At 43.5% G+C, this 26,718-nt stretch overlaps 1 protein-coding gene across 1 annotated transcript in view; it reads left to right on the top strand.

The window, feature by feature from the left end:
• The window catches only part of AKAP9 (A-kinase anchoring protein 9), a gene marked incomplete at its 5' end in the record, with an annotated part of 407,878 nt that overhangs the window by 290,424 nt on the left and 90,736 nt on the right, over positions 1-26,718 (top strand). The window contains 2 exon segments of the mRNA XM_082257825.1: positions 327-489; positions 25,529-25,741. Of these exon segments, the coding sequence (XP_082113951.1) occupies positions 327-489; positions 25,529-25,741 (376 nt within the window).

Genomic DNA, 26,718 nt, shown 5'->3' with positions numbered 1-26,718 from the left:
TTTCACAGGCATGTGCAATTTGAAGGCTTAACATGTTGATATCTATTAACTTGATGCAAACCCAAGTTTTATATTTTATGACAAATATTGGGATTTTTTTTTGGCGTTTGTCTGTACTAACATTTGACGTGTGTAAAAAAAAAAAAAATTAAAGAAAAAGTTGTTTGTTAATCAATATGCTTTAAGCATTGTAGGAATTTAACTCATTTTGAGAACCTAGCGTTATAGAGTTTGAAATGGTTTTTGAAATGGGAATTCATTATTAGCATTAGCTTTTATTAGCGTTTATTATCATTAAGGTAGTCTTGTTTTATTTTACTCTGTAGCTTGAACATGCCAAGGCAGCGCAAACAGAATTGGTGCGGGAATCCTTGAAGAGGAAACAGGAGACTACTGACCTGCTCCGATGCCAGGAGGAGCTTCAAGAAAGACTCAACGAGGAGGCCAAAGCTAGAGAACACTTAGCCTTAGAACTAAGCAAAGCTGAAGGTAAGCACAACATCTGAAATATGGAAGAGAACTAGAAGAAAGTAGGTGACATCTGTAAACGTCTGTTGTACTTCTGGAAACTGTAGCCACATATTTGTAGATGACTTCTAAAAAGTACTTGATTACGGTTTGCGGGACCATCTCTGACTCCAGGTTCACGTCAGGCTAGAGCCCTGCCAAATTGGATTTGTAAAGGTTCCCTGCTGCATGGAACAAGTTAGATTTTTACTAGGCCAATGTTGAGTTGTGGCACAGTACATTAAGCTCTCTGCACATGAATAGAACTGAACCTGCACAGCTTGTAATTGCAACTCTATGCAAAGTCTTCTTTTACAGCAGCCATGAGAGAGAGGTTATAAATTTCACAAAACATTGCTAAATTCTACATGGAAAAGTCATGCTGAAGACACGCGCGATACACACGGGGATGTGCACCTGCACAGATGTCACATTGGGAGCAGCGTCTGTGTCTGTGCAGCCGCTGTGCCCCAATTTACAGCAATGGGGATGTATGGAACAGCTGTGCATCCACATGGGGGTAAAAACCCACACACAGGGCATGCATTTATACACTTTAGGCTCTGTATGGTAAATATATAGAAGCCCTGATCACATACTGTATAGGCAAAGCTAATTTGTCTATACTTTTCCTGGGGATCACAGGAGTGCAGTTCATTCTGCACTGCTGTGACCTGTTAGCCCGCTGTTGGCTGAAATCTCTCAGCCGGTCCAGGCTCTGGTTCAATCCCAACTTTACAACTGAGATCCACCCATATGCCTGGACCAGTAGCTGGCTCCGCCTTGTTAGCTAGCCGCTCCTACCCCCTGCACAGCTCAGCACTCCAGTGAGCGCTGAAGGAACAAAGCAAAGAGCCGATGACTGAAAGTCACCGTCTCTCTGCTCACTGAAGACTGGGAGATCAATGGTTTTTAATCACTCAGTTCTTTGTCTTGGAAGCTGTGGCGGGCAGATGCAGCATCCGATCAATGCTGCATCCACCTAGGTAAATATAAATGTTTTTTTTTTTTTTTTAATCTGTACTTCTCTTTTAAAAAGAACGTTGCGGATTGCATTACAGATCACATGAATATCTCCAGTATCTAAATCTTACAGGCCTTTATTCAAGGCTTCTTCATTTACACAGTACTCATTCTATCAGGATCTCATTTTCATATTGTATGGTCATAAGTTTATCTTTGGTCAGATTACAACTTTAAAAAGTGATTTTTTTCTTAAACAACACCGCAGATACTAATGGATGTCTATCGCTTAGATTAGTAAATATTGGCTGCAATGTTGATCCTTGCAAAATTAACTATATCTAAGCAGTAGGAAATTTATGAAGGAGATGCCACTGAAGAACCAGAGGGAATGTTAGAAACCATTGGCTTCCTTTCTTCACACCTCAGCCAAAATTCCTGATTTATTTTGGCAGCGGAAAGATTATTGTTGAATTATACCTCTCCAGTTGATAGACTGTTGTCCCCCCTGAAATAACAATAAGCAATTGGCAAGGAAAGTCCAGGCCAACCAGCCAACATTTGCCATAAGATCTGGTGGCAATCAGACCCATACACCACTTATAACCGCACTGCAGACTGAATCATCTGGCTTTCCTGTAAGAAGAGACCGGCCGTGATTTGGTCCATCTAACGACAGGCTGGTTGTACCCAAGTCAATCCATCGATTAACTTGGGTACAACCAGCCTGTCAGATTTTTTTAGCACACAATTTCTGGCAGTGGCTATAGCCACTAGCGGTAATTATTGTGTTCTGCCGGCCGGGAAGGCTCCCTGCCAACAGAACACAATAGCGCCATGGGAGGGATTCTCCCATCAACAATGACTGTGTTAATAGGGGAATCAAGCGATAAAAAACCTCCTGTGCTGCAGGAGCCCTCCCCCTTATTCCTATCTGATCCAGCTCTTGCCGCTGTCTTCCTCCTCGTTGGGCAGTTTGATAGCAGTGGAAGCCATTGGCTCCTGCTGCTGTCAATCAAATGCTGTGGCGGGGCTAAGTCAACCGGTCTGTGTCAATAGACGCAGCCTGGGTGGCTCGGGAGCGAGCACTCATGAATACCCCCGAGGAAAGTGGCTTTGCCTGGGGGCATTAGCCGAAGAGGGGGGGGGGCTGAAGTGCGGGCAAGGGAACCCCAGAAAAGGAGGATCTTGGCTGCTCTGTGCAAAACCATTGCACAGAGCAGGTACAGTATACCGTGTTTGTTATTGTAGTTATAAAAAAAAAAAAAAAAAACTGAAGGTTTAATATCACTTTAAGACTTCAGAGTAAGGTGTGGCAAAAATCAAAGAAGATTGCAGTTTGAGTATAAAAGGTGATGATGATATATTATTTATCTGTACAAGAGTACAAATAGATGTGTGTTGTCTGATGAGGGATCTATCCTGGGAGTGTCTCTATAAACACAGTGAGCAAAATCTAATTAGGATCCATTGAGTTTTCTCCTCTAATATCCTAGGCAGACTAAAGACAGGGAAATGTCCCACCAGGAGTGCGTGCTTGGGAGACCTCTACCTGTCCCTAAACAGGGTACTGAATTACCTCTTCAGAGGTGTATTTCTACTACATTTCTCTATTGGTATTGCACAGTTGCAGGATACATAAATTGTATTGTTTCCTGTTCACCGTAGGAACCCACAGTCTTATGTCCCTACATAAGTTAGGGCCAGTTAAGTGAAATGCTATTTTACCTTCTGGTATGTTTTTTGAATTGTGGGAAGAAACCAGAGCCACTGGAGGGAACCCACACAAGTATGACGCAAACATAAAGCCTCAATGTGTATTGGAGCCTGGATGGTATCGGAACAATAATACCTACAAGGCAAGAGTGCTATCAACTGTGCTGCCCCAAGGCATATGTAGGCATCCATGTATTTGTTATGGTTTGGGGATAAACCCAGAAGAAAGCTTTGTAAAATGGTGATAGGAGGTCGTCAGACCTTTCTGTGCATTCCAATACATTTCCTTTCCCATTACTATGACTAAAGGTCAAGGTTGTATTGATCCCTGCATTGCTGACATGCCTCTTGTCAAGTTCTCTAGCATGTCTAGCCTTGGCTGGAGGCTGTCCAGAGGAATATATGCTGCTTACTTCTAATGAGTGCATTCCTGCCCTACTGCTGTCTGCTGCTTAGTTGTGTGCATTCCCTGCATTACCTCTCTCATTCTCCACCCTTTTTTTTCTCTTTCTCTTTTTATTTGTTTTTTTTTTTTTTACGTTCCTTCTCTCCTTTTTTCCTTCCTTCCTTTCACACTTTCTTCCTTCCTTAACTCTCTCTCGCTTATAGATATACATAGATATCTATTCTTCCCGTCTCTCTCCTCTCTTTCAAAGCTCTCCTCTGCCTCTCTCTTCTTTCCACCTTCTCCCCTTTCTTACTCTCTCTTCACTTTTTACTTCTCTTCTCTCTCTCACTCACACTTTTTTCCTCCTTTTCTCTCTCTCCCTCTCTCTCGCCCCCCCTCTCTCTCTCTCTCTCTCTCTCCCCCCTCCCCCTCTCTCCCCCTCTCTCCCCCCCCCTCTCTCTCTCTCTCTCTCTCTCTATCTCTCCCCCTCTCTCTCTCGCTCCCCCCCTCTCCCCCCTCTCTCTCATGCCCTCTCTCTCTCTCTTGCCCCCCTCTCTCTCTCTCTCGCCCCCTCTCTCTCTCTCTCGCCCCCTCTCTCGCCCCTTCTTTCTCTCTTTCGCTCCCCCCTCATTCTCTCTTTCCCTCGCCCCCCCCCCTCTCTCTCTCTCTCCCCCTCTCTCTCTCCCCCCTCTCTCTCTCCCCCCTCTCTTTCTCTCCCCCTCTCTCCCCCCCCCTCTCTCTCTCTATCTCTCCCCCTCTCTCTCTCGCTCCCCCCCTCTCCCCCCCTCTCCCCCCTCTCTCTCATGCCCTCTCTCTCTCTCTTGCCCCCCTCTCTCTCTCTCTCTCTCTCTCTCTCTCGCCCCCTCTCTCGCCCCTTCTTTCTCTCTTTCTCTCCCCCCTCATTCTCTCTTTCCCTCGCCCCCCCCCTCTCTCTCCCTCTCGCCCCCTCTCTCCCTCTCGCCCCCCCTCTCTCTCTTGCTCTCTCTTTCTCGCCCTCTCACCCCCCTCCCTCTCTCTCGCCCCCCTCCCTCCCTCCCTCTCTCTCGCCCCCTCCCTCTCTCTCTCTTGCCCCCCCTCTCTCTCTCTTGCCCCCCTCTCTCCCCCCTCTCTTTCTCTCTCCCCCCCTCTCTCCCCCCTCTCTTTATCCCCCCTCTCGTTTTCTCTCTCTGTTTTCTCTCTCTCTCTCGTTTTCGCTCTCTCGCTTTCACTCGCTCTCACTTTCGTTCTCTCTCCCCATGTTTCCCTCTCCCTTTCTCTCTCCCCCTCTCTCTTTCCCCACTCTCTTTCCCCCCTCTCTCTATTTTTCCCCCTCTTTCCTCCCCTCCCTTTCCTCCCTCTCCCCTCTCTCTCCCCTCTCTCCCCCCTCTCCCCCCTCTCTCCCCCCTCTCTCCCTCTCTCTCCCCTCTCCCCCTCTCTCTCCCCCCTCCCCCCTATCTCTCCCCCCTCTCTCACCCCCTCTCTTTTCTCTTTCATCCCCCTCCTTTCTATCCTCCCTTCTCTCTCCCTCTTTATCGTTCTCTCTTTTGTTAAGCACATTTATGCAGATTGCCAAACAGTTTTTTTTCTCTCAGGAATGTTATTGAATAGACCTACCTATTTTATAGACGTGGCAAAGTATTTTTTCTTCAGACGCCTCTGCACATGTTGGAATTAGCTGCAGGGCTTTGCATGTGACAGAGCGGCAGAGCAGGGATTTTTTCTTTTTTTTTTTTTTTACACACCTGCCTAAAGCTTACAGTTATGATTCGGAGATAGAAAAGAAAGATAGTTTGATGATCAAGCATATTTTCACATTCACATTGATAATATCACTTTGGTGATGCTCAGCCCTCGGGGTTTAAAGTGCCTGGAGGGAGATTATTCTGGATAGGAATATCAACTGACTGTGTGCCCTACCTTTCTTCGGTATTGTACTAGAATTTTGAAAAGGACAAAGTGATTGGTTGATCTGGGCACCAAAACCAGAACTTTCAGCCAATAGGAGTATTCATTTCACATTTTTTGAATAGAACGGGGTTCATGTGATAAGTAGCCAGTCCACCTAAGGCTGAGGTTTCAGTTTTTAATGGATGCCAGGTTGTTGAATCAGCAGCTAGCGTGTGGTTGCCCAATCTCATAGCCAGCTTAAAGCAGCTTGTTGCAGCGTTTATGAACGCATTTAATTATTGTTGCTGGACCTATTTATTTGACATAATGGCGTGTGCAGCAGGAGAAGGAAGACTTGCTTTCCTAAATTAACCACAGCATAATGCAGAGGTGACATCTCTGAAGATGAGGGGGGGTTGACACCACAAAGGCAAATGAAAGCGTATCTTTGTAGATAGCTATACTGCGTACGCAGCGCTGTTCTTCCATGGCCTATCATTAGAGAACCAAGGAGCCTGTATTTATCTTCAGATTAAAGATGGCCAAGTTATTTATTTTGCCCTGGTTTCAGTTTCATTGTTTTTATGTCCACATTATTATTTTAATTGGTGGTTGTTAGCTTTATAAACTGGTCGGCAAACCCGCAGCCTTGCATTTCCAGATACCCAAGTGATTAATGTTGTTTAATTAATAATTCCTTATTGCACCGACTCAAGGAGATAAATTGGGTCTGTGTTCATTCTTTTCTGCCTGGTTAGGACACAATCCAAATTAAGTAGGAGGAACATATACGGAAACCCAGCCAAACTTGCCTTAGGTACCAAACCCCATAACACATAATTACATACTCCGGAGTGTGCATGAGATACACATCCCTATAAACAAGTATATAAATCAACCCAGTGTAATTACTTCACATTGCAATCATTTAAATGGCCAGTAAACTGAAAATAAAAACCATTGGATATGTAGGAATGTTTAATATAATATAGAGACATTTTGAGATTTTACCACCCGCACAACTGGGGGACATGAACAGCATGTATAGCTGTGATTACTTAGAACTGGTGCACCGAAATTATTAATAAAGTAAATAATGTGGCGCTACTCCTGAAAACGTCCAAGAATGACTGAACCAAAGAGTCTGTTTAGTGTCCTTTTCAAGCAGAAAAAGTGCAAAACTGTAGATCCGGAGAACCACCACCAGACACCCTGATCACACCGCCTCTTACCAAATGGAGATGATCCCCATAACAGAGATCCGATATGGCCAAATAGTATGGAAGCCCAGGGCGATCCTCCTCCCGATTTGACAGGATTCACAGATTCCACCATAAAAGTTAGTATATAACAGAGAGCAGGACACTATCATAGCGCAGACCGTCAAACATTTATTAATGGCACAACAGATTAAGAACACTTACAAATGGCAGGTAAAATCAGGCATCTCGACAGATAACTGGTGTTCCCCTCCGTGTGTCACGCTATGCTCCATAAACCACCAAAAAGATGGCCGCCGCGTCTCCTCCGTATTGGCGTGCGTCACCGTGAGCACCTCCCGACGCGCGTTTCGTCATCAACAGACGTCGTTATTGCTGGAAAGGTAGGCCCCTTTCACACATACGGTCCGTTTGTCCGTTTTTCATCCATCCGTTGACAGATGAAAAACGGACATCAATGCATCTCTATGTGACAACGGATGATCATCCGTTAAAATCCGTTTTCATCCGCTTCCGTCAATGTCCGTTTTTTGGAACGGATGAATGCCCTATTTTTCATCCGTCAAAAAAAAAAAAAACGGATCGGACGAAAAAATGGATGTAAACGGACAAACGGTCCGTTTTCATCCGTTTTTCATCCGTTTTTGCTTTGGTAGTGGATGTAAAAAAAAAAAGGATTCAAAAACGGATGAAAAACTGATACATTTTGACGTAACTGAACTGAACGGACCGTATGTGTGAAAGGGTCCTTAAATCACCAAAGGCTTTCTTGTGTCTCATAAGACGTTCTTAAAGTGATATTCCCATGTATGGTCTGTGGCAATAATGGTTGGATTCCACTCTCCACGTTCTTTTTGGCTGAGTGTGCACATTTATTCTCTGAGAGTAGGGAGGATGACATTGCTGGACCACCCTGACTGGGGGTAGGAGGTTGCAATACTGTACTTATACACTCTTTTAAATTGTTTGCTTTTTATAACCTTGGTACACATTGCTTTACACTACATAAAGGCTGTACACTTCTTTAGGACCTCCTTAAATAAAACTAAACTGTACGCTGTGTCATGTGCAGGACTCTCCCAACCCTGTTGTCTTGCATTGTACTGTCTCCCTTTATTTGGTAGAGTTCTGAGCAGACTGTTGATGGGATATAAATGCTGCACAAAAATAATTTCTAGGTATCATATACAAGCAGTGTATAAATGGAGCTTTGCGTTTGGAATTAGAATATTTTCCAACTTTGTAACTAAACCACTGAGAACTCCACCAAAATTCCAGGAGACAGCAGTTAAGGATTGGAAAGATCCTCTTACTTCACTTGTTTATGCTGTTCAAACTCATAAGTCTCCTATTTTCTAGAAGACATTACGTTTACTTAAAACGTTATAAAAGAACCTACACAGTATTTATCAAGGTGTCAGGTAGTAGGCTGCATGCTAACTACCTTCCCAAATTCAACCAAGCTGTGTTTCTGCAGCTGGGTACATCTATGGAAATCTATAAGGATTATGCCCATTAGATTTCCATCATTCCTCCCTACGAGAAATGTTGCTGTGGGTACCAGATTCATATACCATTTGTAAGCAGGTACCTGAATCTTGGGCTTGCACCATAAGTGGAGACACAGTGAGACTGCGCTGTCCATATGGACACTTTGCTCTCAGTGCAGGTGTGCTGCCTTCTGCAGCTGCATCTATCACACTAATTATCCATCAGATCTTCTCCTCTTGTGATTTGCAGCAGGCAGTGGGTGGATCCATAGCTAATAGACAGCCTGATATTGCCTGTAGAATCCACCCATTTCCTGCTGTCATTCACATGGAGGGAGCAGAACTGATAGGAAAGTAGTGTCTCAGCTTCCACACCAGCCTCTTCCCACTGTCTGCATCCATGATTGCTAAGAGCCTAGCAGCTGGGAAGCCTACAGCACCCTTGACAACCAGTGACAAGTGGGGCGAGGAGGATGTAGCTGCGGTAAATATGCTGTCTGCTACATAGCATACAAAGACAGGCACTCTGCCTGTCTCTGTACAGCAGCTTATAGTTTTTTTTACTTACCTCCAGTTTTCTACAAACTGTTGGTAATTATTTTTGTATTTGTTTCAGTAATAGTGCCACTTTGTAAAGTGATGCTATTACGTACTACCGAAATCTGCCGCACAAGTCGGTTAAGCTATGGAAATCGAAGGCAGAGATTTTTGAATTTTTTTCACTTTCACTGCCCATAGTGCTAGAAAAATGCCTTAGGGAATTTATTGAATTCCCCTGATCATGTTCTCACTTCCATCCTACTTTGGAAAGCACCGGACGTTACATATGAATACTGCAGTGATGTCTGCAGAAAAGGTATGTAACTGCCACTGCTATTCAGTACAAATATTTATTAACAATCTATTTCTGATAAGCTAAGAAAACATGATGGCTGGGATCCTGGACAGCTGCCAAATTCATCTTTACAGCTTTTTTTCTTCTAAGTCATTAATGTAAGGTGTTTTCCTTCTTCCACCCCTCTTCCACCAAGTTCTGCATTTCTGAATGCATTAATGGTGCAGGAACCTTAGGATACTGGTATGTGATGCTTATTTTATGGATGTTGTACTAATAGTGTCCCTATGGAGCATCTGGGTGATATGTGGGCTACTTCTTTTTACAGAGGAACTACCACAAAGGCTTGGGATGTAAAGATTATAATGGAATCTGAATCAAAGCAACATACTTGGAATGTTAGAGTCCAAAGTAAGGTTTTATACTACATTGGGTACAGGACTCAAAGCGCTTTGGGGGCAATGTGTGGCTCCCGAAACGCTTTTGACTTTGTACCCAATTAAAGGAAAAGTTTAGAACATGTTACATGTCTCACCTGTATTTAGGGTGGAACATGTAACATGCTCCTGCCCCCCCTATCCTTCTGACCCCCCTTTCCCTGTGACAATGGATAGGGGTTCTTCTCCCCGCACCTGCTGTCACTTTTTGAAAAGAGCATGGCTGTGCAGGGCTCCTCCCACACATCTGCATTATTCATTCACAGTTTCCTGTGAATTAATAAACTACAAGTACTGTCTTCCACTGCGGCAGATGGACCAGTGGTTTCACTGGGTGGTGGGGGTGATGATAAGCTCTCCTAGTCTATTGACATGTCCTCTGGCTATGTCTGCAAGAGCCCATGTTGCACCTGTGTGTGCAATGCTTTCCAGGCTCCTGCTGGAAAAATTTAATAAATGCACATTTTTTTTCTGCAAAAATGTGCATTTATTATTTTCATTTCCCAGAACGGTAACTTAACCTTTATGTTTAGAATAAAACCTTAATTTGGACACTCTTGAATTTTCCAGCGTGGCTCTTCGATTTCAGATTAAATTAATGCAATAAATGCATTGCTGAATCATTGTACAGCTGACATAGTGCTAAATGGGGAAAATCATAACGGCAAGGAGGCAGTTCACAGCCACTCGGGTATAGATGAAGAATAGTCACACAGGATGTAATGGGTTTTTTTTTTTTTTAGTTCTTACACATGAACATCGTTGTTAGTCATCGTGGCCCTATAAGCAGTAAATGACCTGTTATTTTTTCCCAGTGTAGAAAGCCACTAAACCACTAAAGTTTCAATTGGTGTAGAATAAGACTGCTTGCTGTATTTGCTGTGCACAGAAAAAAAGCAGAGGATGCCACGTTAAGGCCCCTTTCACACTTAATGCGACACGATTTTACCACGATTTTGTGGCGCGATTTTGACATGACTTTGCTGCTATTTTGACGTGACTTTGCCGCAATTTTGACGTGATTTGGAAAGCTATGGCTATGGCTCAAAACGCAATCAAATTGTGGCAAAGTGGTGCAGGAACTACTTTGAAGTCAGTGCGACTTCAAAACGCACTGATATGAATGGGGCTCATTGAAAATAATGGAAAACGACTTGTCATGCGATTTTGCGGTCCAAAATCGCGGGACAAGTCGCACTAGTGTGAAAGGGGCCTAAAAGTGTTCCACAAAAAACAATTCCAGCATACTCTGCATGGCATATGGAGCCAGCAATGATGGGTAAGCCTTAACGGCATTCGTTTTTAGCTTTGCCCTGACTTTTAATTAAAACATGCCATAGTCAGTCTACACATCCTAACGCTGACTATAGATAGCCTAGTACCCGCGAACAATGCAACCAATCCAAGAATTGCTTACTGCATTCGGGCCATTTAGGCTCCATTCACACCTGAGCGTATCATTTTCAGGTGGTTTTTTTTTTGGGCTTTTTTCAGGCGTTTTTTTTTGGGCTTTTTTCAGCCATTTTTTTTGCAGGTGTTTGGAGGCAGGCATTGACATCTAACAAAAAAACGCTTGCAATCTGCCAAAAAAAGAAGCTCATGTACTTTTTTGAGCTTCTGGCGTTTTGCTTCAGGCGACAAAATGCTCATATGTGAACAGGGGCAATTAAAATGAATAGAATTTTGCTTGTTGGGTGTTTTGAGACTTTAGCGATGAGCATTTTACGAGCTGAAAAACGCTCTGGTGGGAACAGGGCCTTAGGTATGCCGCAATCATCACTTCCAGTTGTTGGAAATAATCTTTTTTGCACAAAGTGACTTTCCAACGTGTTGTAAAATCTTTGTGACTGATAGCTGTTCACATTTCTAAGGAGAGAAGAGATCAAGGCTTCTACATGTATCCTCCAAACTGCGATGAAGATTGTGTTAGGTGTGGGGGGTGGTCCAGGATGGGCACATCTTCCTGTATGCTTTCCTGGGTAAGACATCTTTTCATCTTTTGCCACCCTAAGGGCCACAGGACATTAGCAACTTTGTTGGGCAGTTTTGTGGTTGCTACAAATCTCTGTGTGTATAGTTTCTGGTTATTTGTACCTGGCCACCCAATTGCTGCTGTAGCTGACTACAACATAGCTTATCTAGAAAGTTACAAATCTCTTGTGTGCTGTGATTATCTGCTGTGTAGGATAACATGGGTATCTAATGAAGCCGGTGATTCTGTAGGTCTGACTGAGCGACATATCTCTAGAATTGCTTTCTACTGTATATAATGATTAGGTAGCTGCTACAAATCTCTGCTTGTTGACTAGAGTGACGTCTAGTAATAATCCGTATTCCCATCGCACTCGTTCCTGGAGAAACCTCTAAAGAACTGGGTGCTGTAGCAACCAACTGGAGATTGGATCATGAAAGCCATAGTAAAGATATTTGCCAGCACACCAGGGATCGTTAAGTTGAGTCCAAACATTTTTTTATTGAAGTATGATCACATCACAAATAAAGTGCAACGTTTCGGAGTCACGCAGGACCCATTTGTCAGGCATGTCTGACCTCACATGCCTGACACAGGGGTCCTGCTTTGACTCCGAAACATTGCACTTTGTTTGTGATGTGATTAGGGATGCACCGAAATGAAATTCTTGGCCGAAGCCGAATAATAATAAAATGTTTGGCCGAAGGCCGAAGGCCGAATACCGAACGCGGTGTTTTGCATTTTTTCCATTTATTTTGCCAATTTTTTGTCCTCTCTCTTGTCCTCTCGTGTCTCTCTCTCTCTCTCTCTTGTCCTCTCTCTCTCTCTCTCTCTCTCTCTTGTCCTCTCATGTCTCTCTCTCTCCCTAAATGTTACTGTAGGGAATGGGATTCAGTGCACACTGCAGCCTTGTACCATAGGGTTAATGTTAGTGACACTGTAGGGATTGGGAAGGATGCTGGGAATGGAAATCAGGAAGCATGCAGGCAGCCTTGTAAATTTTAATTGCAGATACAGGGCACTGGGCAGGTCAGGGTTAATGTGGTAACATCAATTACTCAGTGACAGTCAGTCAGTGTCAGTGTGGACTCGATCAGATTATACAGTGACAGACAGTCTCTTATAGTGGTGGTAGTAGGAGGCTGGAGGTGGACTAGTAGTAGCCTGGAAAGGAGCACAGCCGCATACATACATTACTCACTTGTGCACTGCAGCCCGCCCCACACATTCAGTGAGTCTTACTCTCCTCCCTAGTTTTTTCAATGGCACATTCAGGAAGCCAATCACGCCGTGAGTAGCGGCACAGCGGAACCAATCAGGTGTGCAGGCACGCGTGATTGGTTCGCTGTGCAGCTAATCACGGCGTGATTGGCTTCCTGAATGTGCCATTGAAAAAACTAGGGAGGAGAGTAAGACTCACTGAATGTGTGGGGCGGGCTGCAGTGCACGAGTGAGTAATGTATGTATGCTCACCGCTGAAGTGTCCCGGCTTCCCCTGCCTAACACGGAAGTCTGTGAGTCCTCCTGTCCTCCTCCGAGTCCCTTCCCCCTGTAAATATCGTGACCTCGGCGATATGAATATCGCCTACGGCCACAGAACGATAGTCGATATCATATCGACTATCGTTCAGCCCTATTATTCGGCACAAAATTATTCGGCCTTTTGACTTATTCGGCCGAACACCGAAAGTGCTATTTTTTCTATTTTCGGCCGAATAATGTTCGGCCGCCGATTATTCGGTGCATCCCTAGATGTGATCATACTTCAATAAAAAAAACTTTGGACTCAACTTGAAGATCCATGGTGTGCTGGCAAATATCTTTAGAGTGACATTTAGGGCTCATTAGCACAGGCAGACAGGCAGCGTTAAAAGCAGGCAGTTGAGCCACAATTTTTCTACCCCCTTGATTTCCCCCCTAAACTTACAAATAGAGCTGCTCAGGGCTGTACATACAGTGGGGAAAATATTTTTTTGATCCCTTGCAGATTTTGTAAGTTTGCCCACCTAAAAAGTAATGAAGGGTCTATCATTTTTTTTATCATAGGTGTATTTTAAATGATAGAGACAGAATATCAACCAAGAATCCAGAAAAAACACATGATGCAAATGTTATAAATTGAGCTGCAGTTCAGGGAGTAAAATAAGTATTTGATTCCCAAACAAAACATGACTTAGTACTTGGTGAAGAAACCTTTGCTGGCAAGCACAGAGGTAAGACGTTTCTTAGTTACCAGGTTTGCATACATCTCAGGAGGGATTTTGGTCCACTCTACTTTACAGAGCTTCTCTAAATCCTTAAGCTTTCTTGGTTGTCGCTTGGCAACTTGAAGTTTGAGCTCCCTCCATACATTTTCTATAGGATTAGGGTCTGGAGACTAGGCCACTCCACAACCTTAATGTGCCTTTTCTTGAGCCACTTCTTTGTTGCCTTGGTGGTATGTTTGAGGTCTTTATCATGCTGGAAGACCTATCCACGCCCCATCTTCTGTGTTCTGGCTGAGGGAAGAAGGTTCTCATCCAAGATTTAACACTACATGGCCCCATCCATTGGCCTCTCAATGCGGCAAAATTGGCCTGTACCTTTAGCAGAGAAACAGCCTCAAATCATAATGTTTCCACCTCCGTGCTTGACTGTAGGGATGGTGTTCTTAGGGGCATTTTTCTTCCTCCAAACATGGCGAATCAAGTTAATGCCAAAGAGTCCAATTTTGGTCTCATCTGACCACAGTCCTTCTCCTAATCATTTAGATGTTCATTGGCAAACTTCAGACTTGCCTGTACATGTGCCTTCTTGAGGAGACCTTGCGGGCTCTGCAGGATTCCAATCCATGGCAACGTATTGTGCTACCAATGGTTTATTTGGTGAATGTGGTGCCAAGTACCTTAAGATCATTCACAAGCTCCTCCTACGAAGTTCTGGGCTTATCCCTCACTTTTCTCATGACCATCCTTACCCCATGAGGCGAAAGGGAGCTCCAGACCGAGGGCGATTGATGGTTATTTTGTATTTCTTCCATTTGTGAATAATTACTCCAACAGTTGTCTCCTTCTCACCAAGCTTCTTACTGATGGTCTTGTAACCCATCCTAGCCTTGTGCAGGGCTACAATCTTGTCCCTGACATCCTTTTACAGCTCTTTGGTCTTGCCCATGATGGTAAGGTTTGAATGGATAAAAGATATTCTGTGAACAGGTGTCTTTTATACACATAACGAGTTGCCATTAGAAGCACCTTCTTAAATTGACAGAACTAATCTGTGTACCACATGTAGCCAGTCTGTGGGAGCCAGAATTATTGTTCGTTGGTAGGGGATAAATACTTATTTTACTCAATTTATAACATTTGTATCATGTTTTTTTCTGGATTTTTGGATAATAATCTGTTCAAATAAATATTTTCCCCACTGTATGCCATGACAAAATATAAATGACGTCGTATTGCTAAATGCAACCTATTCAAGTGAATGAGGCTACGGCAAAACTCTCCTGCAACTGTGTGCAATGCATGTGTTTGCAGCATGGTAGGTTTGCATTTCGAGGGTCCTCGCCTCCTCGCCACCTATGAAAAACACCTTTAAAAGCAATCCAACCCAGATCATTTTTCAGAGGGGCAACAATATAGCGGCACGTATGAATGAGCCCTAAAGACCATATCCCGCTGGCAGTGATTCATCGCAGCCTTGGGTCATTAATGTCAACAATTCATGGCATTTTCTCACCAGAAACGTAAATAATATAGTTGCTGGCTAATTGACAAAGAAGGGATTTTTTCGGAGCTATAGGTCTAAGTGCCAGTTCACACTTGTGCGATGCGGGAAGGCTGTGAATTCGCAGCGTGTTCCCGCATCGCATCCGCACAAGAGGCAGTTCACACTGCCATATGCAATACGCAGGGGGTGTCAAATAAATGTTAACGACACCCCTAGTTTGATCGCATATCGCAGTGCGATCTGACAGTTCACACAGGATCGGATCGCACAAGTGTGAACCACTGTGCGATCCGATCCTGTGCGTCTTTTGTGCGGGTGCAGTGCGAATTTCAGCCATACAAAGTGTATGGCTGAATTGGCATCCGCACAGGAAATTGCATGTAATGAAGGAGCAGTTCGCTCTGATATTACATGCGATCAGCGCACCCGCAGTAGTGTGAACCGGCACTAACTGCTACATAATTTTTTCTTGTTCGCTGCTACAAAACACTTCCCTTCAGTGATTTATAGCTAAGTCATAGACGTAAATAAAGAGCAATCTTGCACTGTTCGAAATGCTGCACAAACTGTAATGATTGTTGTAAAGTTAGAAAATATCTAAGATTGTTTTAGAAAGAATTCAATAAAATGTAAAATCCACCCTCAAGCAAGCACCAAGATTGGTCAGCCCCTCTATGAATGGGAATTTCTGCCCGGCTAAGTACTCCTGTTCATGTGAGAGGGCATGAGATGAGCACACCTCACAGGTGCTGCTAGTTCTGCTTTGTGGTAACCGCTGGATTCGGGGCAGACGGTGGCTCTCCAGTGAGGTTGGGGCCTCCCAGAGACACCATGTTCTGATTTAGGTGGAAACTGGCAAAATGGTCTGATGACCTCTCATTTCTTCAAGCGTAACTCCACTTTTGTTGAGAAAAAAACGTTCCCCTCTGGGTGATCTCTGTACATTACAAGGATTGTAACAAACTTTGTTGAAGATTCCCACCTTTTGTTATTGTGAAGAAATCATTGTTTGTTCCTCTGTGCTGAGTGGGTCAAATGGGAGTGGTTTTATAATTATCTATCAGCTGTGGCAGCGGCAGGGATCTAATGAGGAAATCTGCTGGGCCTGCATCCCTTTAGACGTGTTCCTATTGGGAATATCTCACCAAAAATGACATTTGTGTTGCAGGGGATGCCAGAAATCTGACTTGTATCTTGGCAGACTTCTGGGAAAATTGGTGAGCCAATCACACAAGCAGGAAATTATGTTTCTGGGGGTGTGGTCAGTATACATTCTGTGTATAGAACAGCTCCAGGTAGCCATATTGTATTTCTGGAAAATTACAACAGCTGCAGATTGAAAAGGAAAGGTAATTTTTTTATAACATTGAATTACAATATGATTTGTTTCGCAATTGTATACACCATAATGTTTTTTCTTTGTTTGCTATTTTCTTTCCCCCACGGAAGTGGAGTTACCCTTTAAAGTGACTCCAGCTCTGGTTTTAAAAAACATTCTATTCAAGTATAAATCAATAAAGTTATAGGCTTTGATTTTTTTTTTTTTTTTTTTGTATTAAAAATAATAGACATTTTCTACGTGCATGCACTGTGCACAGACCAGCCCTTATCCTCTTCTGGGGTCCCCCAATGATGCTCCTCCTCTTCAGTGGGTGTTCCCATAGAAATCTGCTTTCTACGGGGACACTCCTACAGGCTCGCCTCCGAGCCGCCATGTCTGCGTCTATTGACACAGACAGGGTAGCTTTCTCACCCCCCTTCCTCCCCCGTCACATAACTTGATTGACAGCAGAGGGAGCCAATTACTCCAATTGCTATAAATCTTCCCTGTGAGAAGAGAGAGCAGAGAGGAGCCACTGCTCTCATGTATGTTGCTGGATCATGATTGGGCTCAGGTAAGTATAAGGGGGGGGGGGGGCACAGAAGATTTTTTACTTTAAAGGGTAACTCCACTTTCATGGGGGAAAAAATATCAAATAAAGGAAAAATAATAGCGTATACAACTGCGACTCAAGTCCTATTGTAATTGAATGTTATTCAACATTACCTTTCCTTTTTATTCTGCAGCCGCTGTAATTTTCTAAAAATGCAATGCAATATTGCTACCTGGAGGTGTTCTGTACACAGAATGTATACTGACCACTCCCCAGAAACATCTTTTACTGCTTGTGGGATTGGCCTACCTATTTTTCCCGGAAGTCTGCCTAAGATACAAGTCAGATTTCTGGCATCCCCTGCAACAAAAATGTATTTTTTGGTGAGATACTCCCAATAGGAACATGTCTAAAGAGATGCAGGCCCAGCAATTTTCCTCAATGGAGATCTGCAGGTGCACGGCTGATGGATAATTCTGAAACCACTCCCATTAGACTCACTTATCGCTGGGGCACAGAGGAACAATCAGTGATTTCTTCAGAATAACAAAAGGTAATAATCTGCAACAAGGGTTTGTTATAATCCTTGCAATGTACATAGATCACCCAGAGGGGAATGGTTTTTTTTTCCTCAGCAAAAGCGGAGTTACGCTTTAATGCATAGAATTCTGACTTCAAGTGGTTATACTGGGATGATGCCTGCAGCTGCTATTTTTTAGAGTCGACTGCCGGCATTTTTGTAAAAGCAATCCTAGCAGCTAACTAGACGCTGGATTGCTTTTACAAGCAGCGGGATAGGACATCCCCCCCCTCCCACTGCCTTTTGAGGTTTTACTGGAATCTCCTGTCCCACTGGGAGTCCCAATCGACCAGCTGGCGCTTCCACCTGCTGATCACAGACCTGAAGAAAAAACAGATTGGCTTTGTTGGGCTCTATGATATAGTAACCTGGAAGCGATGACCTGACATAATTTCCAGTTTACCCAGATGTAAAAGGTGTCATTTTCAAAAATACAAAGCATTTGATCACACTGATCTATGTAAATCTCGTTTTAAACGTTTGTTTGCATTGCACGGACGTGCGCAAATTTGAGGCGGGACATGTTTGATATTTATTTATTTTGCATAACATCATCTTTTATATTTTACCAAATAATTGGATTATGTATTGAGTTTTTTTTGCATTAAAATTAAAAAAGTGTACCTTTTCCCCAAAAAAGTGCGTTTGAAAAACTACTGTTTTTGACCCCAGATCTCGCAATAAAGTGGCCCTGTCATGCTTATTTCTATGACGAGGGATGTTTACATTCCCTGTAATAGGAATAAAAGTAATTAAAAAAAAAAAAATTAAAGGGACAGTGTAAAAATAAAAAGTAAAATGAATAAGAACCAAAAGCACCCTGTCCCTCTGAGCTCACGCGCAGAAGAGAACGTATACATAAGTCGCACCCACATATGTAAACAGTGTTCAAACCACACATGTGAGGTATCGCCGCAATTGTTAGAGCAAGAGCAATAATTCTAGCACTAGACTTTCTCTGTACCGCTATACAGCCTGTAAATAAAATGGAAATTGTCGCCTATGGAGATTTTTAAATACCGTAGTTTGTCGCCATTCCACAAGCATGTAAATTTTGAAGCATGACATGTTAGGTATCCATTTACTCGGCGTGACATCATCTTTATTATACAAAAAATTGGGCTAACTTCACAGTTTTTTTTTTTTTTTTTAATTCATGAAAGTGTATTTGTTTTAAAAAAAAATTGCATTTGAAACACCACTACACAAATAAAGTATGACATAAAATATTGCAACGACCACCATTTTATTCTCTAGGGTCACTGCTAAAAAATATATATAATGTTTGGGGGTTCGAACTAATTTTCTAGCAAAAAATACTAATTTAAACTTGTAAACAACAAGTGTCAGAAAAAAGGCTGGTCCTTAAAGTCTTGTTTTTTTTTTCTATTAAAATAACAAACATGTTATACTTACCTCCTCAGTAAAGTTGGTTTTGCATACAGCAGCCATGATCCTCCTCTTCTCAGGTCCTTGGCTGTAGCTCCTGGCCCCTCCCTCCTGTTGAGTGCCCCCACAACAAGCAGCTTGCTATAGGGACACCAGAGCCGAGCTGCAGCTCTGTGTGTCCATTCAGACATGGAGCTGCCCTTCGGCCCGCCCCTCTGTTTCCTGATTAGCTAACTCGGTTTGACAGCAGCAGGTGCTAATAGCGCCGCTGCTGGGTCTCAGCCAAACAGGAGAGAGAGTCCCGAAGGACCGAGGCACTCATGGACATCGCTGGATAGAGAGGGGGCTCAGGTAAGTATTAGTGGGGCTGCTGCACACAGAGAGCTTTTTATCGTAATGCATAGAATGCATTAAGATAACAGACCTTCTGACTTTACAACCCCTTTAAGTGGAAAAAATATTTATAATGTTTGGGGGTTCTAAGATATTTTCTAGCAAAAAATACTGATTGTTACATGTAAACAAAAAGTGCCAGAAAAGGCCTGGGGGTCAATTGAATAATATTTTTTGTTTCTAGGGTGAAGATCCTCTTTAAGTAGCAGATGTGAATGGATTTTGGGAGGATATGAATATAGTTTAGTGTCCCTTTAACCACTTGCCGGCCGCCGCAAGTAGATATACTGCGGCGGTCAGCCCCGGCCAGGCAAAGTGACGTACCGGTACGTCACTAGCCTGTCACTGGCTTGTGAGCCAATAGCGGGGAGCGCGCGCCCGCCCCGGCTCGTTCCCTAACAAGTACGTGCGTGTGACCGGCGGACCCGATGTCCGCCGGTCACTCGCGATCGTTCGCCAGGAAGGGAGAAAGGCAGGCGGCTGACAGAAGTCATTCTTCCCTGTGTAAAAATGGAGATCAGACGGTTCTACTATGTAGAACCGTTGATCTGTTTTTAGAGTAGTAGCCATGTCCCATCACAGTTAGAAACACGCCCCTAGGACACACTTTACCCCTCCCTCTCCAATACTGTTAACCCCTTCCCTGCCAGTGTCATTTTTGCAGTAACAGTGCATATGTATAGCACTGATTACTGTAGTAATGTCACTGGTAACCCCAAAAGTGTCAAAAATGTCAGTCAAGGGTCCGATCTGTCCGCCGCAATGTCGCAGTCCCGCAAAAAAAAAAAATTGCAGATTGCCGCCATTACTCGTAAAAAAAAAAAAAAAAACACCAAAAATGACAAAAATCTTTCCCTTTGTTAGTAAACGCAATAACTTTTGCGCAAACCAATCAAAATACGCTTTTTGTGATTTTTTTTTTTTACCAAACATATATGTATCATATATGTATCATAAATGATACATAAATATGTATCATATATGTTTTATGATCATTTGTATCATAAAACAAATTGGCCGAAAATGTTAAAAAATTTTGATTTTTACATTTTTCTTGGTGGGGAATTTCATATAAAAAAATGTGAAAAATATTGTTATTTTTGCAAAATTTACGCTCTTTTTTTGTTTATAGCGCATGATCAAAAAAATCGCACAGGTGATCAAATACCACCAAAAGAAAGCTCTGTTTGTGGGGAAAAAAGGACATCAAATTTGTTTAGGTACAGCGTCGCACGACCGCGCAATTGTCCGTTAAAATCACGCAGTGCTGAATCGCAAAAAAACCCCTGGTCAGGAAGGGGGTAAAATCTTCCGGGGCTTAAGTGGTTAAGGGTTGTATAATATGAATAGTTTCTGCAGTTAGTAAAGCCCTATAACATTCCCTTCAGGGCTGTGTGTATTATCAGTCATTAGCATGTTGTGAAAATTGTGCTGCAGCTTCCTCCATAAACAGAGGCACAGAAGATCCTCCCTGGGATCTACTTATTGTGGAAACAGTGTTTCTATGGTGGGGATTGTAGTGGCAGGTGTAAGAATCCTTCAGATGAGCGGAGATGACAGCTGGAATGCGCAGACAATGCTGTAAACCTGTACAGACTTGCTCAGTCAATATTTATGTGAGTTTTACTATTAATAACTGATAGGTCCGGGGTGGTAATCGCATGTCCAAAAAAGGAATTTTCTTCATGTTGTCCTCTTGAGGTTTAATGAGATGTGTCGCAGTGATAATGTTTGTAATCCCCAGTCTCATAGCAATTGTAAGTGCCAGCTATGTACATAGTGGGTCTTAGCGTTGTGAAACCGTGTAGGGAGCGTGTTTTTAATCACTGGCCAGTCATTGTACACCGTTCTGCCTCCACCCTGCACCACAAATATTCCGCTTTTATATCCATGTATGTGTATATTAAAGGGTTACTGCAAGTCTATTTCACCATTATACTGAAGGCCTACTAGGGCTGGACATACGCTGGAAGCACTTTGTTTGAAAACTTTTGTTTCAGGAACATTTGTTTGATCGTAGAATAACTAGTGGGGTCACATCGACGTTCATTTTTGACCGCAGCGATGAGAAGATTCAAAGTTGGGGGAATGATCATTTTGAACGGGCTGAAATCGCACTAAACCAAAAGTAGTGCATGTGCTACTTTTGGAAACATTGCAACAAGATTGCATGGTACTAATGTACCATGCCATCCAGTGTGGGCAAACACACTGCGTTTGGGGTGGCGTTGACTTTGCACTGACACCAGCTGCAGATTGGAAGGGCATGCGGTACCGGAAACCAGCACGGAACGTGGGTTTTCCACATCACATTCTAGTGTGAACAGGCCCGAATACATTTACTCAACAGCGGAACTACCAGGGTCATGGCAGTCGCACTTGCGACTGGGCCCTGGCTGTCAGTTCACTATGCAGTGGAGGGGACGATCAGCAGCTCTGTTGTACCCGTAGGATCTCCCTCCAGCTGTTAGTTTTTCAGGCGGATCTGATCGGACGCTCCATGCAGCCCTATGGAACAGAGGATGTCAGCGGTGACATGTCTCTCACATCCGCTGCTATCTGATCCGATCCTGTCCGTGAAATCCAGACTGATGGAAACCCTATTTTCCATCTGTCTGGAGGATCAAATCGGATGAAAACGAACAGGGGGTCCGTTTTCATCCAATCTCCTATAGAGGAGAACGGGGATCTGACAGGTCCATCTTTGTACAGTGAGTGGAGACGGAGCTGTCATCTGCCTGTTCAGTGGGGATCAGCGGATCAATCCCCGCTGAGCAAAACGGAGTCCGCCCGGGTGGGAAGCCCTTGTGAAAGGACCCTTACAGTAAAGAGAAACTTTGGGGGAAATATGAAGTGACATTGTCACAGTTGTCGTCTTTTTGTGCGCATGGTTGCTTGCGATCCTGACAGTTGTTGCGTTCTCATTGCGATCCTGACAGTTGTTGCATTCTCATTGCGATCTTGACAGTTGTTGCGTTCTCATTGTGATCCTGACAGTTGTTGCGTTCTCATTGCGATCTTGACAGTTGTTGCGCTCTCATTGTGATCTTGACAGTTGTTGCATTCTCATTGCGATCCTGACAGTTGTTGCGTTCTCATTGCGATCTTGACAGTTGTTGCGTTCTCATTGTGATCCTGACAGTTGTTGCGCTCTCATTGTGATCCTGACAGTTGTTGCGTTCTCATTGTGATCCTGACAGTTGTTGCATTCTCATTGCGATCCTGACAGTTGTTGCGTTCTCATTGCGATCCTGACAGTTGTTGCGTTCTCATTGTGATCCTGACAGTTGTTGCGTTCTCATTGCGATCCTGACAGTTGTTGCGTTCTCATTGCGATCTTGACAGTTGTTGCGTTCTCATTGTGATCCTGACAGTTGTTGCATTCTCATTGCGATCCTGACAGTTGTTGCGTTCTCATTGCGATCCTGACAGTTGTTGCATTGTCATTAATGAACATGAAGTTATTCCATCTTCACTTTTGTTAAATATTTATGACGTTGATGCAAATATTGGTTGGTATATTGCAAACTTTGGTACAAATATTATACTTTACTAATATTACATACAGTACACGTATTACAGGCCTTATAAATAGTAACCCTAGATAAGTATTTAAGGAATGGATACCAAAGTCATGTTGAGAATAGTTTTAAATGTTTCTTGATCTTCTTTGATTTTTGATACAAATAAAAAAAAAAAATTTTGTTAATGAAAAATTGATGTTCCACTTTAATTATTTCATAATATAACAAAATATTCTTCAAATGTGAGAGTTCACTGGTGTAAAATATACCATTATTGTCCCCCAGTGAGCTCTCACATTTCAAGGATATTTTGTTATATTGTGAAATGATAAAAATATTGGAGGCATAACTACTCTATATAAAAATATAAAAATCGAAAAAAAAAAAACTTAAATTAGTTTTACCTGATTTTGCACAGTGCTGCCCTGAAACTCATCTTCTTGGGCCCCCTCACCAGCGCTGTCCACTCCTCCTCTTCACAGTGTACCCCTATGGGGGCCTTCCTGCAGACTCGTTTCCAAGCTTTGCTGCCTGCGCCCATAGACATGAACAGCACAGCTCGGCCCTGCTCTCTGCTCACAGAATTTGATTGACAGCAGCACGAACCATTGGCTCCCGCTGCTGCTTCTGTGAGCAAAGATAGAGGAGAGAGGCATTCAGATGGGCACAGCGCTGGATTGAGAAAGGGCTTGGAAAAGTATAAAGGGGTGAGGGGGGTGATACAAATAGAAGGACATTTTTTACCTTAATGCAGGTAATGTATTAGGATAAAACATGTCCAGGCTTTACAGCCACTTTAAAACAAAGGTAAACCTTCACCCAAATTATATTTAGTTTGCTTAAATGCTCATGCTTCCTGCTGATTGGGGAGTTCTAGCTCTGGCTCAACAGAGAGGAGGGGCTAAGGAACCTCCGCAGAGGCACCACTGCTTCCACGCAGACAGCAAGGGTCCTTCTCCACAGCATGTTGGCAGGGGACAGGCTTTTCTACTTTCTAAAGAAAATAAACTTAGTCTTTGTACACCTTTTTTGGTTTAATGTACCGTATATACTAGAGTATAAGCCGAGTTTTTCAGCACATTTTTTTGCGCTGAAAACACCCCCTCGGCTTATACTCGAGTCAACAAAAAAAAAAAAAGTTCCCGGCCGCTCCGACGTGGTTAAGATTTAAAATGGCGCCGCCCGGCGTATACATGTCACCGCGCACGCGCCCGCCGCTCGGGACAGGCCGGGAATAGCCGAATGTATACCAGCTTTCCCGAGCGGCGCATGCGCAATGACATGTCGGCGCCGGGCGGCGCCATTTTTAAAATGAAGGCGCCTCTGGAACAGGTAAGTGAAACACAGCCGCACTAGTATGCCCGCAACCCCGCATCCTCTTGTACCATGTTTGCCACCCTGAATTCTCCTGTACATGCCAGCCACACTGCATTCTCCTGTACCATGCCTGCCACCCTGCATTCTCCTGTACCATGCCTGCCACCCTGCATTCTCCTGTACCATGCCTGCCACCCTGCATTCTCCTGTACCATGCCTGCCACCCTGCATTCTCCTGTACCATGCCTGCCACCCTGCATTCTCCTGTACCATGCCTGCCACCCTGCATTCTCCTGTACCATGCCTGCCACCCTGCATTCTCCTGTACCATGCCAGCCACCCTGCATTCTCCTGTACAATGCCAGCCACCCTGCATTCTCCTGTACCATGCCAGCCACCCTGCATTCTCCTGTACCATGCCAGCCACCCTGCATTCTCCTGTACCATGCCTGCCACCCTGCATTTTCCTGTACCATGCCCGCCACCCTGCATTCTCACCCTAGGCTTATACTCGAGTCAATCATTTTTCCCATCCTTTTGTGGTAAAAGTGGGGGCCTCGGCTTATACTCGAGTATATACGGTATCAGGAATGTATTTATATAATTTAAACAGAATGTTCATGTGGACTTTGAGTTGTGAAATTAAATGAGGGGGATAAGCCTGGAGCTTGTGCTTCAGAAAACAAGTCACCAATGGTAGGTCCTCAGTTTTTATTCTTGACAGGCTCCCCCAGGCATGTTATTGCTTAGAAATCTATATACACTTTATATGCACTAAGACAGCCTTTTTTAACCAGGGTTCCTAGGCACACTGGGGTGCCTTGAGGTGTATTCAGGGGTGCCCTGGAAAAATGCCTAAAAATTGCCCCAAAATTTTATACAAGCCAGCAGATGGATAAAGCCTGCCTTTTAGTTACACAAAGCCACAGGTTTTCATTGTGTACCATTACGACCTTCTAGCTGCCAGCGTTCTAACAACCAATGACCCTCTCCTGCCCCTCTCTGTCAGCGCTGGGGTCACATTAGTTGAGTGATGGAGAAATATTGAAGGAGAAGAGAAACATTGGAATACTAGTCAGTACCACTGTGTATTGGATTTGGAAGAATAAATCACCTCTAACATTGGATGTCCTATGTGCATGTGGATATTGATGTATTATGTAAAACTATTAGAAAAGTTTTTTTACCATTTAGAATGGTGCCCCAAGACTTCCATAATTTTAGAGGGTTCCTTGACTGAAATAAGGTTGAGAAACACTGCCCTAAGAAAAGGAATTTATTATATGACTTTGTACTGTCCCTATGCAGCCAATCCTTTTCTAACAGGACTCTATGTCCTCCTCCAGGCCTCCTCGATGGATACACAGACGAGAGAGTCTTTCTTGAGAAACAGATGCAGGAGAAAAATGATCTTATCCGGCATCTGGAGCAGGATCTACAAAGTACAGGTAACAGATTGCAGGAACTGGAACAGGAGCAGCAGCAGATGCAGGAGGAGAAGGAGCTGCTGTCCCGCCAGAAACTTGCTCTGAAGGCCAATGCAGCACCTGCTGAACAACGTAGGTATCCTTGTAATAATCCTTTGCTGTTCCTATAATTATACCTGTCTGACATAAAGTATCGGTGTTACATTTTATCTCTGCTGTCCCATAACAGGTAGCCAGTCGTCTCCAATCACCTGATGGGTGGCTTGTATAACTAGGGCTTGTACTTTGTCACATAGCTGTATAATTATAAGGCCATTATATTTGTCATAATGAAGAGCACATCATAGTAATGAGACAGGATTATATAATTCCTCTTAAAGGGCCACTTAACCTAAAACACAAGCGTGCTTATAAAATTTTTAAAAGGTGGCAAATTAGTTAATATCTTTGATCCAGCCAATATGCAGGGGGAGGAGAATTTACTTCATGTGCAAATTTACAAAAGTGATCCAGTTAAAGGGAATAAACTTTAATTTTTTACGATCTGTATGTGTGAGCGAATTAAAGTAACCAAATCTTATTAATTTATGTTTAAGGGTTACTATACTTTTGTGTACCCCTAAAATTACTCTCAAGCAACCCCAAAGTTTTTTACACACCCTTTCTCACTCCTGCAAGATCCATGCTCTTCGACCCACAGGGAGCCACACTGTACCCTATTTGAACACATTGGTCGGTCTGTTACTTTTTCTGTGTATTGAGGCACAGAATGGAAATTATAGTTATTATTTAAAGGCTAGGCTAAAATAGGCTGGCAAAAAAAATAAATGTGCGTTTCCCAAGTTATTGCACTCCTGCAAACTGCCTATAGAGCCTTAGGATTCATTGACGTGGGCGCTTTGGCCCATACATTGTGAATGGGCTATTTGTGTATGTAGCTCGAGCCATCAGGTGTTGCGTGCAGGCAGCCCATGTAAAAGTATGGGACACAGCAGCTTCATGGACACCATGGCTGATCCTAATTTTAAAGGAGAGCGGGGCTGCTCACTGACACACCTGTCAAATTTGGACAAGCGGATATGTCTGTGCAGCTGCTGCTTCCCCATATA

Source organism: Pelophylax lessonae (genome assembly GCF_965119305.1).
Source record: "Pelophylax lessonae genome assembly, chromosome: 5".
Taxonomy (NCBI): Eukaryota; Metazoa; Chordata; class Amphibia; order Anura; family Ranidae; genus Pelophylax; species Pelophylax lessonae.
Note: the sequence above shows the minus strand (reverse complement) of the source record. Positions and strands in the feature narration are given on the sequence as shown.